This window comes from Rhinolophus sinicus, chromosome 14, assembly GCF_057876585.1.
Source record: "Rhinolophus sinicus isolate RSI-liver-muscle chromosome 14, RSI-T2T, whole genome shotgun sequence".
Taxonomy (NCBI): domain Eukaryota; kingdom Metazoa; phylum Chordata; class Mammalia; order Chiroptera; family Rhinolophidae; genus Rhinolophus; species Rhinolophus sinicus.
Window position 1 is genome coordinate 117,192,194 of NC_142514.1, and position 16,638 is coordinate 117,208,831.

Sequence of the window (16,638 nt, forward strand, 5' to 3'; positions counted from 1 at the left end):
ACAATGTCCTCAACAATAATACTGTGCGGTTTATCACTCATCAAACCAGTGATTAACTCTGATGTCCAGTTCTTACTACCCATAAGGAATGGAAATTACACAATATTCATTAGTTGCAAAATATTGATAGGTATAATTTCTATGAAGAATAAAGCAATTATTTGCTCACAAAAAAAGGTATCTCTATATATAGCAGTCTTCTATTTTCTGGGCAGTTTCAAGAATTTTGCTGAGGCCCCTTGGAGATGAGTTTTGATCTAGGTCTTATAAAAACATGGAGAATCCTAACTGGTTAAGAGGGAAGAAAAGTTCATGAGCAGAATCATGACAGCAAGAGAGAAGAGTGCACTCAGCAAAAGGAAGAGTAATTGGCTTAACCAGAGAGAGAGAAGGCTACTGAGCAGACCAAGAGCCAGGTTTCAGAGTTTAGACTCAATCTCATAAGCTATTAGGGAACCACAGGTATTAAGAACCACATTCTTAAGCACAAGAGAAGGTAAAAACATTCACACTCAGGGCAGACTATCTTTCCTCAAACTGTCTGTTTCAAAAGACCTTGTAACAGAAGCTGGGATGCATTCCTAATCTACTCTCTCAAAAGCTCTCCAATTTACAAAGGAGCAATTGATGTATTAGAAAGAGATATAACTAGCAAATTAAGCATTACATGCTCAGTCTCACAGAGCAAAGATGATGTTTATAGTTTCAAAGATTTTTCTAATAAAAATTGCTTTTGAAACATAAAATAGCGAATAATCAAAAACAAAAATATTTAAAGCACTGTGAGATCAAGTTTTTCCAAAATTCTGCGAACAAACCCTAACAAACTAAGGTGATAATTTCCATCTTTAACCAAGAAGACATACTGATGCCTTTAAAGTCTTAATTTTTCAGAATTTTGCATTAACCTTACCTGTACTGACATTAGTTTACATAACCAGAGAATCCTACAATATAGACATGTTTTGTTAATCTTATTTGAAAGCACTTAAAGGCAACTTTTGAAACGAGTAATTTGTAAACATTTTCAAGTTTGGTACCTTCCCACATCCCAAAGCATATGAAGCATAGAATTATAGAAGAATGATGCTGAAATCACTTTGCTTGTTAAGACATCTGCACTAATTTCTATGAGAAAAGTGAAAAATAAACTTTGAACAACAATGTCTGGCACTTAAATACTGAGTAGATCCATCCCCTTTTCTCCACTATTCCTCTATAGTACTATATTCTGTTTTTCGAGACTGGAGAGCTCCTACTGGCTGTTTTAATTATCCTGGTAACCCTATTTAAAGCCATGTTCACTTAAAATAGGACCATCTTTGTGAAATATTTTCTGACATCTACTTTAAAGTCATGTAGAAAATATGTAGGATGAGAAAAACAAATGCTTGCTTAACGCAAACACTACTAGATTCTGTGTATCTGAGCAAATCCAAAATTAACCCTATACTGGATTTTCATACATTTATTGATATTTTCAAAATCATGTTAGGTAAATACAGACAATTAAAACACATATAACAAATCAGTACTTTATTCTCCAGCAAATGCAATGTTTATTTTTCAAAAACTATCTTTTTCAGGTTTCTTGCTCTTTGACAAATCTAAGGAATAAAATCTGCATTTTTAATACCATGTAAATTTAAAAGAATTTTATTACTTACAAGGTTCACCTTTCCTAAAGTTTTTCTGCTAAAAAAGGTAAGAACTCCTGATGACAATTTAAATAAGAGCAACTGTTTATACTTATACTTGATACGAAATATAGACCTAGAAACATTTAATTTATCAGATTTAAGGTTCAAAATCTCAGCAGAAAAAATAAAAAATTCAAAACACTTTTGGCATGGAGGATTTTTTGCCTGAGCCCAAATCTTATTTGAGTTAATTTCTGCTCCTATATGATTAATAGTTTCCACTTCATTTATCACAAATAAAAGCCTTCTTTCAGAAATACTTCAAAGAAAAAGCAAGGAAAAAATGTCTTCACTGTATAAAGATCCAATACTATGATGCTCTTCCCAGTGCAATGTGGTACTGGTGGCCCTCATCACAAGAATGTCTGTGCTCTTTGCTTTAGCAACGATGACTTTCATGAGTTATTCCCTTACTTGATCTCTTGATTAAAGGAGACATTAATGAGATAGATAAAGAACAGAGTTCTCCTCTCACAAAGTTAACTGGTCTCTACGAGGACTATATCTGACTTTATCACCATGGTGCTCCAATGGACAAATGAACAGTATCTAAAGTAACTGGAATTCTGCCAACTCCAACTTCTACAGCTGATTCTAACACAATGCACTTATTTAGCAGAAGAGCTACATACAGTAGGAGGTGTTTCACGGTTGCTTCTGCCCACCTGAGAAAAGGGCAATGATCTCCTAGCTCCTAATCCCTTCAAATCCTTCAAACTCTGAACACAGAGTTATCTCTTTGGTTTCAAGAAAGAGTTTCTTCCCATGAGTTAGATAAGCGCCCATGTTAGAAGGAAAAATGGCCACAATTTTTCCATCTAAGTAAGATGTCTTCACAGCCAGTGTTCCCTGCAGGTCATCAGGGAGAAATGTTAATAAAAGCCAACAAAGAAACCCAAAACACTACCAAGGAAGATACTTCTCTTTGAGTCATTTTGATATTCTTCCTTAGGAATGTCCACAAGAAAGAATTTTTCCTTTCCTAACAGTTATCATTATGAAGCTTACTAAAATTTCCTAAAGTAGCCTACCCAAGTAAATAATCCATGCTACCTTCATTATTGTACAAATTATTAATTTAATACTATTTTAAGCTACACAAATTAAAAACTAGGCAGACCTCAAGGCTGACTGGATGAACTATTGGGACATAATACATTTCAAATGTGCAATAAAAAAGACCTCTATGGAATAAAAAACAAATAGTAGCAGCTCTCTGGGAGGAGTAGGGAAGGAGCAGATAGTAAGACTTTCTGGGACCAGCAACATTAACTTAAATTATCTTGGCAGAAAGATGGCTCAGTGTTATACTCTGGGCTAATCCTCAGTGAGCACAGGCCCTCTGGAGCATAAGTTTCTCTCTTTCCTAGTATCTTTTTTCTTTTAATGCTAAAACATCAGATAAGAGCCTACCTGACATTTTGGAGAATTTGCTGTGCTGGGATTGATATTCCGCATTGCCTAAGAGTAAAACATAAGATGGATAAAAATTACTTTAAGCCACATGGTTTGGCTGTGTAGGCTGACTTACAAATTGCATCCAGACATATCACCATGGCACAGAATTCCCAAGCTAGCCCAAGAAGAAGCAGACTGAGGAAGACAGGAGCCCGTGGAGTCACCACATAACAAACTGAACCCTCAAGAAGTGTTGAACAGCATTGGGGATAGGACAGCAAGACTTTAGGTGTCAGGACTCAATTTGATATTGGTCAGGTAGGTTCTTTGCTTCTGAGTATTAGATGAAGCAGGAAAAATACAATTTGATATTTTAGTGATAAGAGAAACTGTGAACAGAAGTTCGCAGGAAGCCAAAAGACTTAAGATAACTGAATTTATACTGATTGCTAAAAAACAAAAACATCCTAAAAAATAGACTATTAGTATAAAGAATAGTGCAAGTCTGTCATTTCAACATAAGAAAAGACAACACAGTTGGTAGTAAAGAAGAAACAGCATAAGAAGTTACCTTGAAAGTAAGCTATTCTGTCCAGGACCCATCAACCAAAGTTAAGAGTGAGAATAAGATTTAGAAAAATTCTTTGGAAGGAAGAGTTTTATAAGTAGCAGCATTTTGCCCACCAAAACAACAACAAAAAACACCAAAAAAAAAAAAAAAAAAAAAAAAAAAGAATAAAAGGCTGATCTATGGCATACAACAAAATGACGAATAGCTCATTTTTAGACTTTTTAAAAATTATGTTACAAACAGCAAGACTCTGACATTAGCAATTAAACCATTTTTCTTAATAAAGGTTTGTCGGTTTTGATAGTCTTTAATTCACATATGAAACTAAGACTTGTATTTACTTATATCATCTAGTACTAAATAACAACAAAATAAAAAGCAAGGAATGTAAACAAGCTGTGTAAAACATTCTCTTAAATTGCTTTATTTCCTCTACTAGCTACATAATTACAGTCTTGATGGTAGTACCTTGTTCTGATGATAAAGTTTTATTTAAATCAGAAATTTTTCCTTTATAATAATTTATGAGAAAGTCAGTTAGAGAGACAGTAAACTGGTTACTATGCTTCCTGTCCCCACCTTCTTAATGGCAGATGAAGAAATATTTCTTTCAAGACTGCTTCCTGACATCATATGCTGGCACAAACTCTCTTACTCCTATTAGGACTCACTTTTGGTGCCAACCACACTAGAATTACACTGACAGCACAAACAATTTAAAGACGAGTCTGTCTGGGATTACACGGCTTAGTTTAATTCCTCAGGTACCAGTTCCTCAAATCCCAAATCACAGTTCAATAATTGTATCAAGTTCATGTTACTTCCATTATACTCTCTCTAGTGACACTTTTAAGATATTGCCCTCATGAAAGAGTACCTTGTTTAAATGCCTACATCCTGGCAATAGAAATGTAGAGTAGCATGATTTTTGGGGGGAGTATTAAGATTTTTTAATGTTTACACTCAGTATGCTATGACTTAGGTGGGAAAAAAAAGTATAGATACAAGTATTTAATGCTTGTAAACAAATAGAATGTCTCTGAAGAAAAAAAAACTACTGATAGCTTTCACCTTTTGTACACTTTCAAAATCGCACTATGTTTTTATTATCCAAAAAATTTACATAAAACTTTAAAAATAAACTGTTTTGATAAGAGCACAACCCCTGCATCTAAACTTAGACTTTACTACTCTCAAACAAGATAAAGAAAAATTGATTTTTAGATAAGGGATTATCCATTCTTATGGAACATAAAGACCAACAAATATCACATAGGGGTATTTACCCAGATAAATAATTCATTTAAAGTAAAAGATGTTTTCCCCCAAGTGATGTCTCTGAGTTTCCCTCCTTAGTGAAATCCTCAGAGATATAGTAATTTACAATTCCATGTACATTTGAGGATGCACCCTTGTTTCCTTCAAGTTTCGCTTGGCTGCCATGACCATGGCCAAAACATCTCTCTGTGATACAGATTTACATGTTACAGCCCATGTAATCAAAGGACAGTCAAGAAACTAAACTAAGACAAGGACAGAGCTGGATAGAATGTTTCTGTCACTCTAGGTTTAGAGAAACAACTGTCCTCTGTAACTAATCAATGTTAAAATGCAATACGCCCAACTTCATATAAGAAGACAAACCCCAAAAAGTGGAAGGCTGGTTTCTAACCTGTGGCCTCACCTGCCGAAGCAGTTCTTGCTGCTTCAGTCGCAGTCTCTCTTTCTCCATCTGCAGTTGCTGCAGCCGCATCTGTTGCTGCTGGTTGGAGTTGCCACCGCCCATGACTCCTCCCTGAGGGCTCTGGGGAGCCAGGGGTGGTGGCTGTTTCACTGGAGCACTTTGACTGATTCTCTGGTTCATGGCTGAAATGAAACAAAAGATCTGTCCTAAACAACTAGCAAAGGAAAAGGATATTTAGTTATTCAAAAGCAATGGGGATAGTCAACGTATCCTTTTCTGTAGTAAGGCTGGAAATCACCTAAAAATCCACCAAAGTGCAATGGTTATATTAATTTGTTACTACTATTATTGTCATCGTTGTCTTTATAAGATGCAAAGCAGCTATAAGAGAAAAGAAACAAGAGGTAGCTCTGACATGCAATGAGACTGAACAGTCCAAGGGAAATGTATATTACATGCATATATATCCATAGAATGTGAACGGAAGGGCAGCCAAGAAGCAATTACCATCTGTGGACTCTCGAGCTAGGAAACTGGGTGACTAAAGGACTAGTTGAAGAGAGACATTTTTTGTAACTTTTGAAGTTTAAATGATGTGAATGCACTGCTTATTGCAAAATAGAAATATATATATTTAATTAAAAAATACATCTCCCAAAGCAAGTGAGATGAAGTATTCTGATCACTCAAGCCCATCAAAATTACCAGTCCTTAATATATCCGAAAATGTATTTACACCTCTAATAAAGTACATGAAAATGATCTGATGAACACTCATAATAAAATCAAACATCTGATGGCAGAGATTTGTCTCGTCCAACACCACTATACCCCCATACAGCCCACGTAGTCATTATTTTTTCAGTTAAACCTATATTACTAGGATTCTTATACTAGTGAATTTCTGAATGATGTATCTGTCACCTTTTCAGACACATTCAATTTTTTAAGTGAAATGTCAGGCCACTATTTCTAATAAGTGTTTCGACCAATGAAAATCTCAGGCTCAAGCAACTTCACAAACATTCAAGGAAGAAATAATACCAATCGTTCACAACCTTTTCCAGAGAACAGCGAAGAATGAATACTTCACTCTTTTATGAGGCCAGCATAACCCAGCTACCTTAACAAGGACATCAGAAGAAAGAAAAATCACAAACCAACCCCTCTCATGAACCTTGTTACAAAATCTGAAATAACATGTACTGACAGCTCTTGTGACTTATCGGCCTCCCAGTCACGCAGCGAACTGGTGATTTTTCATGTGTCCTCTGCTGTACCACAGAGGCCACTTGGTAGATGGCAACTCTTCTTGGAGACTTTATGAGCACACGTCCCCAGCCTTTCCCAGAGCCCAGCATGCACATTAAGAATTGTCTTCCCTTAGGGCACAACCTTGGGACTTTTCCATTTTGTCCACTGACATTTCTCACCTGACTGTAATCTTTTATTTACAAACTTGTATACTCTCTTAGACTAGAGCACCCCAGGAGTGGGGAGAGTATCCTCACCATGTATACCTCCTCAGTGCCTAGCACAGGGGCTGCAAAGTTTGTGCTGGAAAAAAACCAAAAAACACTAAAACGTTTCTAAGTAAGCTACTCAGCTTACTTCAGTAAGGCAGAAATTGAACTACTTAAGATGTGACAATATAGAAATTCTACCAATTTCCCCTTCGATTGACCCACTCTTCTAAGAGGCCAGCATGACATCAATATACTAGAGCTACGGATACTAGAAAAAGGAAAAATTACCGACCAACCTATCTCAGTATGTCTTAGTTCAATTCAATCTACTGAGTACTCATAAAGTTTCTGATTTTTGGGGGTCATTTTTTGTCCTGAAGATAGTTCATTAGGTGTACAGAGTCAAAGTACGGTGGTTACAAGTCACCTGAAATAATTCCTCTCTGTGTGATTTGGCCACCAAAGCAATACACAGATTCGCTTTTAACATTTTGCTTTTGAATTTTAGAGACTTTCTTTACTTCCTATGAAGACTATGGATAGCTGATTAGTATTCCATTCAACCAATTTCCTATTAAGTTTTCACTATTAATAAAGAGTGCCATACAGAAAAAGCTCATACATGCATATTTTTGTATTTTTGCTACTCCTGTATCTTTGGGGTAGAGTCCTAGATGGGAGATTGGCGAGTTAATGATTAAAAACATAAGTAACACTGCCAAATTTGCCACCTCCCCATAGACGTAGGGGTTGTACTTTACTGTATCCCTACCAGTAAGATATGAGGAGTGTCTTTTTATCCCTCACAGCCTGCCGAACTTTTGGATTTTTGCCATTCTGAAAGATGAGAAATGGTTTTGCAATGTGATTTTATTTTGCTGAAATTTAGTCAATTTCCAAATTTAAAGGGCCATTTTTATTTTTTATGTGAACTGCATTTATATCTTTTGCTATAGAGTTACTGATCGTTCTCTATTTTAGACAATCTGTATACTAGGGATAAAAACCCTTTGTAATATATGTTAAAAAAAATTTCCCCCAGCTTATCATGTCTTTTCAGTTTGCTTATTTTCTTCCATATAAAATTTTATTTTTTAAGTAGTCAAACTTATCAATCTTTTTCGAAATTTGATCTATATTTTCCCCACTCCCAGGTAAAAGAGGAATTCATGAATTTTGATTTCAAAACTGTATGGCTCCTCTTTATATATTTATTTGGCAATTCAAGCCAATTCATTTGGAATTTATCCTGGTATATGGCATGAGTGGATCTAATTTTATTTTTCTTCATGACTATCCACTGGTTCTAACACCAATCATCTCTATCAGGCTCAATTTTCGTATTTTGTTTCTTGATTTCCTGTCCTGTTCATTAATCTAACTATTCTTGTACTAAGTACCACACTTTATTGATTCTTGAAACTCGTGACCTGATCCAAAGTCAGTCCTTGCCTTGGTACTAGGCCAGGGCCAGTGGGCTCTCCATCTGGTTTTCACCATTGAGACTCTTTCTGTATCCCCTTTGTTCTTAACACTTTGAGTTCCTGATATCCTCAGAAGCTGAATGGCCTCTAAACCTGGCAGGTTCCTAACCCTGCTCCTGCTCACTGCTTTGTGGTTTTATTTTCTGATCCACAGCGATTACAACCCGTTTTGTCTTTTTGGTTATCTCTTTTAAATATTTTGTCTGGCAGAGCAGGGAAGGGATGTAAACAAATGAATCACTGCTCCATATTATTCAAAACCTTATTAATTTCTTAAATGAACAACAACAAAAAGACTTATTTATGAAACGTCTTTACAAAGAACAAATAGCTGAAACTTCCATAATTATGATTTATAGTTTAGTATTTTATAGGGGAATGGATAGGAAAAAACTAATAATTTTTGAGAGCTAAGTTTTGCCAGGCACTAATCAACCTCATTTAATACAATTGCTTATATCTATCTGTCACCAACATTATTAGATGCACAATTAACAGGCATCATAGTATGATAAAAGAAAACAAAAACAAAAACAAGGCTTGTAGAGTCCAACAAACCACCATTAGCGTTGAGCACACCAATCCAGTAATTCATCTAGTCCTCAGTTTCCTCAACTAAACCTGGGGATGTTAACATTTCCCTTTTAGAGTCATTGTGGGGATTAAGTAATAGATGTAAGGGATGTATTATAGTCCTGGAATACACTAGACGCTCCATAAATGTTAGTTTCTTGCCTTCTCCAGAACAGTTCTTTTTAAATTTTAAGATTATTACTCCTACAGATAATCATCCTGGCTTGAGTTCCTCCCTCCTCCTCCCACTGTACCATGCCACTCAGTTTCAAAATATTCTATGATTCACAAAGATATGCATACTTATCTTTCCTGTAAGATCTAAATGGAAAAAAATGGGTGGTGGAGATTGAGCCTTAGCTCAACCCCTTTCGGGATCCTTTTTTTGATGAAACATGTTCCTGGCATTTCAGGACACTCAACATATTTCTCCATAGAGATGTTTTATATATTGTACTATGTCAGGTTTGGTAGTATAAATATGAATTGGGGGATGGATCTGAGAATCCACCACATACATCAAACATCTCACAGACTGAGGCCTAGAGCAGGGGTGTTCAAACTTTTTTCAACGTTTTTTACCAAGGGCCATATGTGGTAAAATACACCAACAGCCGGGCCACTCACTCAAGATGAAGTATGTATTGCCTCACCTGGTTTATTTAAGTAAACTAAATATATTTTTGGAATTTGCTGCGGGCCAATTAACAATGGATTGTGGGCCGCAGTTGGCCCGCAGGCCGCAGTTTGGACACCGCTGGCCTAGAGCAAGCAACTATATTGGGGGAAAATTTTTCAGTTCCATGCAATTAAACAAATAAAATTAAAAAAAATAACTGCTAGGAAATAGCACATTAGTAAGTTGAGGAGTGTTGGAACTGTAAAACATAATTGATTTCAAAACAGATTCTAGAGCTATGTACTGTTAAATATGTCAACTATTAAGAAACATTAGAAAAGCTGTTCAGCTTTCCACACTGGATTTTTATTAAGTAATACAGCATTTAATAAGTTAATAAAACATATATTCCTTGTGAAAACTAATTGGACAATAACAAAATTGCACGAAAATAAAGGGGTAAATACCCCGTTTCCCACCAGTTTTCCAGAATTAGATACAGATGCAGCGGTCATTAATGGTCGTGACCACTGCTGATGGCACACTGGATTAGTTGGTAAGATCTTTCACAAATTTAAGCTTATCTGACTACTCAAAATCACAGATGGGAAAAACAGGGTATCAAAAGATGGACGAAAAAGAATCCCGCAGAATTAAACAGAAATTTGCACAAAATATACAACAAAAACAGTCTCTCTAATGACGATGAGCACTTTTGGTTTTGTTTACCAAAATGCTGTTACCTATGGACACAAGCCTACTACAAGGTTTCCATAAAGAGCTCAATGAAATGACCAATTCAAACAACCTTATTTATCTACTGAAGCTGGGGTTTATCCCTCTCCAGAAGCATCCTGTTCTTTACCTTCTGAGTATCTCAAGCATTTCAACAAAGCACAGAGCCCGTGCACCCACACGGGGCGCAGCAGAGACCTCACAAGCAGGCAAGAAACAAAACAGGCTTTGTTTCCTGGGGAGAGGGGGGGCAGGGAAGCCAGAAAAAAATAGCTTTACCAACTTCTTCCCCTATGGTCAACTATTGAAATCCCAACGTTTCCAGCTTTAATAAAATTTCTAAAAGGTAAAGAGAGAAAAAAAATCCCTAAAATATGGCAATCTTAAAAAATACAATATGCTGTATTTTAAATTTCAGATTCTGTGCTGCCTGGACTATGAAATAGTAATTGTTTCAAGTATTACTTCCACAGCTTCATGGTTACTGTAGCAAACCACTGACTCAGCATTACTGAAAGATAAGAGACCACCTTCTCAAAAAGAGAGGAGATTATTGTCATGAGACTCTTCCGAAATTTCTTTCTAAACATCTTGAGTTTTCAAACTGCAGACAATTTAGATTTACATAATTTGTAACCTCAACCTTGGAACATTACAAAGAACTACAGATCTGGTAATCAACCATAAACTTTGAAATAATAAATCCTCATTAAGTATATATTTAAAATTAGAAACAATTTTTGAATCTTTAAAAATTAATTTATATCAAATCTCTGACAACAGAAGAAAGCACTTCTTTGCTTTGTTTAGTATTTTATCAAGTCTCAGACATTGCATGTTTATATATTAACATGGCTATATTAGTTTGTTTATAACACTTAGAAACATACCTACAAGAGTACTCAAGACTTAGATATACTTGGTTAAAAGAAATGCTTTTTCTAAAAACACAAACTAACAGGTCATCTGTCAGTCTTAAAGTAGTAAAAACAAAACACAAAACACCTACTGCTAAGTGTTTACCACATGACCTAGGTCACTGAATCATCTATCCGCATAATTTATATATATATAAATTATAAATAATTATATATAAATTATATATAAAATGGTAAGTTTTTCAGTGAAAGTTACTATTTGATTCACACTGAAAATCTGTCTCTTACAAAAGGAGTAAAAGGCCAGGGTCCTAATCTCATGACTGAATATATCTTTTTATTACCAATATTCAAAAGATGTTTCCCAACATTTAACAAAGCAATATACCTAAATGACAATGTCATGCCCAGGAATTATTTTTAAAAAAACGTTTACTGAGAATGAGGTATCTTGCATATCATAAAATTCACTTTTAACAGTTTTTCTACATCATGGAATTGTGTAACCATCACCATTATCTAATTTCAGAACATTTTCATCACCCTAAAAAGAAACCCCGTATCCTTAGCAGTACACTTCCTGTTGCCCCTCCCCCAGTCCATGGGAACCACTACTCGACTTTCTGTATATATGGATTTGCCTGTTCTGGACATCTCATATAAAAGAAATCAAACAATATGTGGCCTTTTGTGGCTGGCTTGTTTCATATGGCATGTTTTCAAGATTCATCCATGTTGTGGTACGTATCAGCATTTCATTCATTTTTATTGCCAAATTAATATTCCATTGTATGGATATGCCACATTTTGTTAGTCCATTCATCAACTGATGGACATTTGTATTATTTTTTTGGCTACTATGAATAATGCTGCTATGAACATTCATGTTCCAGTGTTTTTGCATATATATCTTAGAATGGAATTTCTGGGTCTTATAGTACCTGTGTTTAACTTTTTGAGGAACTGTCAAACTGTTTTCCAAAGTGGCTGCATCATTTTTCATACCCGTCAGCAATGTAGGAGGATTGAAGTTTCTCCACATTCTGGTCAACTCTTGTTATTGTCTGTCTTTGATTTTAGCTTTCTTACTGGGAATAAAGTGGTATCGCATTGTTGTTTTGCGTCGTATTATGGTAACAGTTCACCTCCTCTAAGATTTTATCTAGGTCTTATGACAAGGAAAGGAATCTCGCCCTCCCACACTTTGTGCTTCTGTTCCTTCCCAAGCACCAACCTCCAGGGCCCTAAAACTGGGTTGACGTTCATCAGGTCCTCAATATTGCTATTTCATTCAACATCATTGTGTTTTAATGTTGATGAGATGCTGTAGGAACGTAACTCTTTTTCTAGCAATTAGCCTGTGGTAAAAGTGGTTTCCTTATGGTCATTTCACTTAAAGCTGCAGAACCTATGGATGATGATTAGTGTGGACTTAATGTATTTAAATCTTTAACCTGTTCAAAAATATCAATAACAAACATCATTATTTAGGTCAATTGAATTCCTTATTCCTTCAACCGTCTATCAAAAGACTGGTATGGAAATTCATTATCATGGTATTTTTCAAACAGTGCAATTATGGATGGAGCTTTAAAAAAAAAAAATCAACAGAACATTTTCTCTTCTTCACCTCATTAAGCAGTTTGGGGCAGGACTAGGGTTGCCAAATGAGGTGAGGAAGAAAAGGGCGAAACTGTTCTAACTAGCTTTCAACTCTCTCTGTCCACAGAGTACAACCATGTTTTTTCTCTCTACTATGAAAATAAAGTTTAAAGTCTAGTTTGGAGAGAAAGTTCAGATAATGAGACTACTGGTATAAAGAGAAGGAAATTGTATTTTAAAACATATCTGCCATTAACAATTCATGTTAGATTAATGAATAAACAGTTCCATCAATAGCTTTATTTATGATTACATGTAATCTATTACTATTAATGCTCTTTCACAGGGTAACTTATCATTTATAAGACATGCATATCTTAGACTTTACTGGTAAGCACAATAATTGGTCCTTTTATATAGTCTAGAGCATGACTGCTTTTTCTCATCTTTTAATACCCCTCTAAGCCTTCTCTGACCACCTGTGCTCAAATAGGTTCCTTCCACCCCATGTTACTCCCTTTCAAGACACCTTGTTTATTATCCTTCATTGTACTTAACACATTTTGTTTTTTTGTTTAGTAGCTTGCAATCCCCCCTCCCAGATGGTTAAATTAGTGCCTGCTATATAATTGGCACTCAAATATTTGTTGAATGAGTAAATAAATACTGAAATAGTTTCTATCCCTAGTTAGTAGGATGCTATTAGTAATGCACAGGAGTATCTCCAAGTTGAAGCAAGTCCAGAATGAGTTCTAAAATGACCTCAGCAACCAGGGTAGCAGAACAAAATGAGTATAAAACAAAGAATATGAACCACTCTCCTTCTAATTATTCTGATTTACTTCAGCAGAAATCTATTTGACTTTCCCCTCAGGAAGTCTATGATTGCTTTCTCTGCTTCTTGTATCTGAATCTATGGGTTGGCACAAAAAGTGGCACCACCAAATGGCTCTCTTCTCCAGCATGTTTTATACGATACTTGCTATTAATGCTGAGTTGATACAAATATAACTTGCAATTTGTTTTTAAAATAAAACTATGTTAAGATTTGTGTGTGTGTGAGATGTTAAGGGTTTTAGTAACACAATAAACCATTAATGTAAATTATCATTCAGTGGCTTTGGTAATCTTAAGCTTTTTAGTTTAAAAATTCTACATGAATAACATTATGTAAATAAAGACAAAAATATTTCTTCAATATATAGTTATTTACATCATTGAACCACTGTCAAATGGAATATACATATTAACTTCACTGACATATGTCTACTCATATGATGAGTAACGGAGAGATTGCACCACCCTCTGAATTTAATATACATTTAAAAATAAAAGGATAGGGCCAGCCTGGCGGCTCAAGTGGTTAGAGCTCCGTGCTCCTAACTCCAAAGGCTGCCGGTTCGATTCCCACATGGGCCAGTGGGCTCTCAACCACAAGGTTGCCAGTTCAATTCCTCCAGTAAGGGATGGTGGGCTCCGCCCCCTGCAACTAAAATTGAACAGGGCACCTTAAGCTGAGCTGCCGCTGAGCTCCCGGATGGCTCAGTTGGTTGGAGCGCGTCCTCTCAACCACAAGGTTGCGGGTTCGACTCTCGCAAGGGATGGTGGGCTGCGCCTCCTGCAACTAGCGACGGCAACTGGACCTGGAACTGAGCTGCGCCCTCCACAACTAAGACTGAAAGGACAACTTGAAGCTGAATGGCACCCTCCACAACTAAAATTGAAAGGACAACAACTTGACTTGGAAAAACATCCTGGAAGCACACACTGTTCCCCAATAAAGTCCTGTTCACCTTAAAAAATAAATAAAAGAATAAAACTGCAAACCTCAAGTATTAAACTAATTTTGACATTCTATAATTTTATGCAATAAAACATTCATTTCACGAAGTGCTTGCTTTTTAAATAAAAAATTGTGAGGGCAACAATTAGAAACAATCTCTAACAGTATGTTTTATTTATTTTTTAAAAAGTGATTTATTGAAAATGAAAGTACACACTTGAGAAGAAAGTGCAGGCCAACTCAGAATAAGTCGCTAACAGTATGTTTTAAATCAGGCTTCACTAATCACATAGCCTGGAACTATACTTCAAATCAGCTTATATGAGGCTTTCTATCATGGCAACTTTAAATATTAGAAATAAATAGCATACCAAAATGCACCATCTTTAAGGCAGTAAAGCTGAATCCTGCTTATTTATATAAGCATGTTTAAACTCCTATATGCTTCGTGAAGTTTGGGAGTGTACACTAAACTTAACTGTTCCAACCAGCACTGCCATCCCCCATCAGGTTTGCTTGCCTGGGAATACTCACCACGTGATAAGGCTTATCTTTAGATTAAAGGTTGAAAGATTTCCCTGTCTCCTCTTCAAAAGTAATTCCCAACTGTGACCAGAGAACCAAAAGCTGATCTTAAAATGAGGCAATGAATAGTTGAAAAGTATCTCTGAAACCTCAATGCACTCAAATCTGCAAGGATACTGAGAACTAACCTTAAGCAAGGGTCCAAAGCAGTCACTAAAGAATCCATAATCTAGCATATTGTGTTAAATTAATTAAGGACTGGAAATATTCTTAAAATCCTCCGGTATAACCCACTCAAATTTTACAGATAAGGCCAATCAAATCAAGAGAAGTCAGGTATCTTTCTGAACAAGTTGGTTCACTGTGATCCCAGAACGTGAGTCTTAACTCCCAACTGAGTAGGTAAATTTTTCTAACATCGAGATTTGACTCTTTTAAATTCAGCACATTATATAACTACCAGGTAGGAAACAGGATGCTAGCTAACTTCTGTAGATTTCAAAAATGGATTTATGGAGGACATAAAAAATACCAGGTCAGAGCAATGCTGTCACTGGGTAACGTACATATTGAGCATGCTATTTAAAGAGGTACATACTAGTAAAATGAAAGGCATCCAAAGAAGGTGAGTGAACTGGTAAAAAAAAACCCAGAACTCTTAATGTGAGAAAACAGAGAAACCATAGTTAGAAGGAATTCTTCTGGAATTGGAATTGTATTCACAAATTTGAAGGGAAGTAAATTTCTGCATAATAAAAGGACACATACTCTCTGGTCATTACAACTTTCCTTAAATAGAATGGACTGCCGTGTAATGTGGCACACTCCCAGTCAAGGGAAATGTCAAAGCCGAGGTTAGAAGACAATCTCTTAAGAATATGATAGAGGTGAAACATGATAATTCATCTACATGGCTTCATGGTCTGCTGCAATCATGTATCTTATCAATTTCCATGATTGGAAATTCATTACCTTTGGGTAATTTCCTCATGTTAACTCACAATATAGCATGTAAGTAAATTCATTAACCACTGTTGTGTTCTTCCCTCTGAAATTTCCATGGATTAGTACTGGTGAATTAGGTGTGTTTTTGAAAGATTAACTGAACAAAATCTAAATTTCTTAAAATTTCTAGTCATCAAAAGATAAAGTGCAGATTCTAGTTCTGTCACTTAAGTGCATTGGTCATACTTCCCCCAGGTCTCAGAGGACTTCAGATTTGAGGCAATGTTCCTTATTTCTCCCAGTATTAACATATGCTGGTGATTTGGGAAGTCACAATACAATGACTGGGTAGCACTACGGCATTTAGTGGGCAGGAGCCAAGGATGTTGAACGTGCTGCAGTGCCCAGAACACATCCCTCCCCTTTTGAGAAATGCTGATTAGAGGAATTATAAATTCCTTCTCAGGGCCAGATTTTGTAAGGTTTATCTGTGAAAAATGTTTAGTTAGCAACAGCTCTTCTTATCTAAAACATACTGAAACATCTTTTCTTCTCTATTTTTTAATATTACAATCCACAACCAAATACTGACAATTTAGGATAACCGGGAAGGATTTATAAGAGGGTAAAAAAAACCCAAAACACAAAAACCCTTGCTTGTTTTTAATGCGTGGA

General features: G+C 35.8%; 1 protein-coding gene across 12 annotated transcripts in view; it reads right to left on the reverse strand.

Moving 5' to 3' along the window:
• YAP1 (Yes1 associated transcriptional regulator) overlaps positions 1 to 16,638 on the reverse strand; it is a 103,269-nt gene that overhangs the window by 16,235 nt on the left and 70,396 nt on the right. For 3 of the 12 annotated variants that reach the window (XM_019712695.3, XM_019712686.3, XM_019712687.3), the window contains 2 exons: positions 5,342 to 5,535; positions 3,114 to 3,161 (listed from right to left, as the gene is read on the reverse strand). In XM_019712695.3, the coding sequence (XP_019568254.1) occupies positions 3,114 to 3,161; positions 5,342 to 5,535 (242 nt within the window). The remainder of the gene's footprint in view (positions 1 to 3,113; positions 3,162 to 5,341; positions 5,536 to 16,638) is intronic. The other 9 variants (XM_019712696.3, XM_019712689.3, XM_019712690.3 and 6 more) reach the window with 3 other exon arrangements.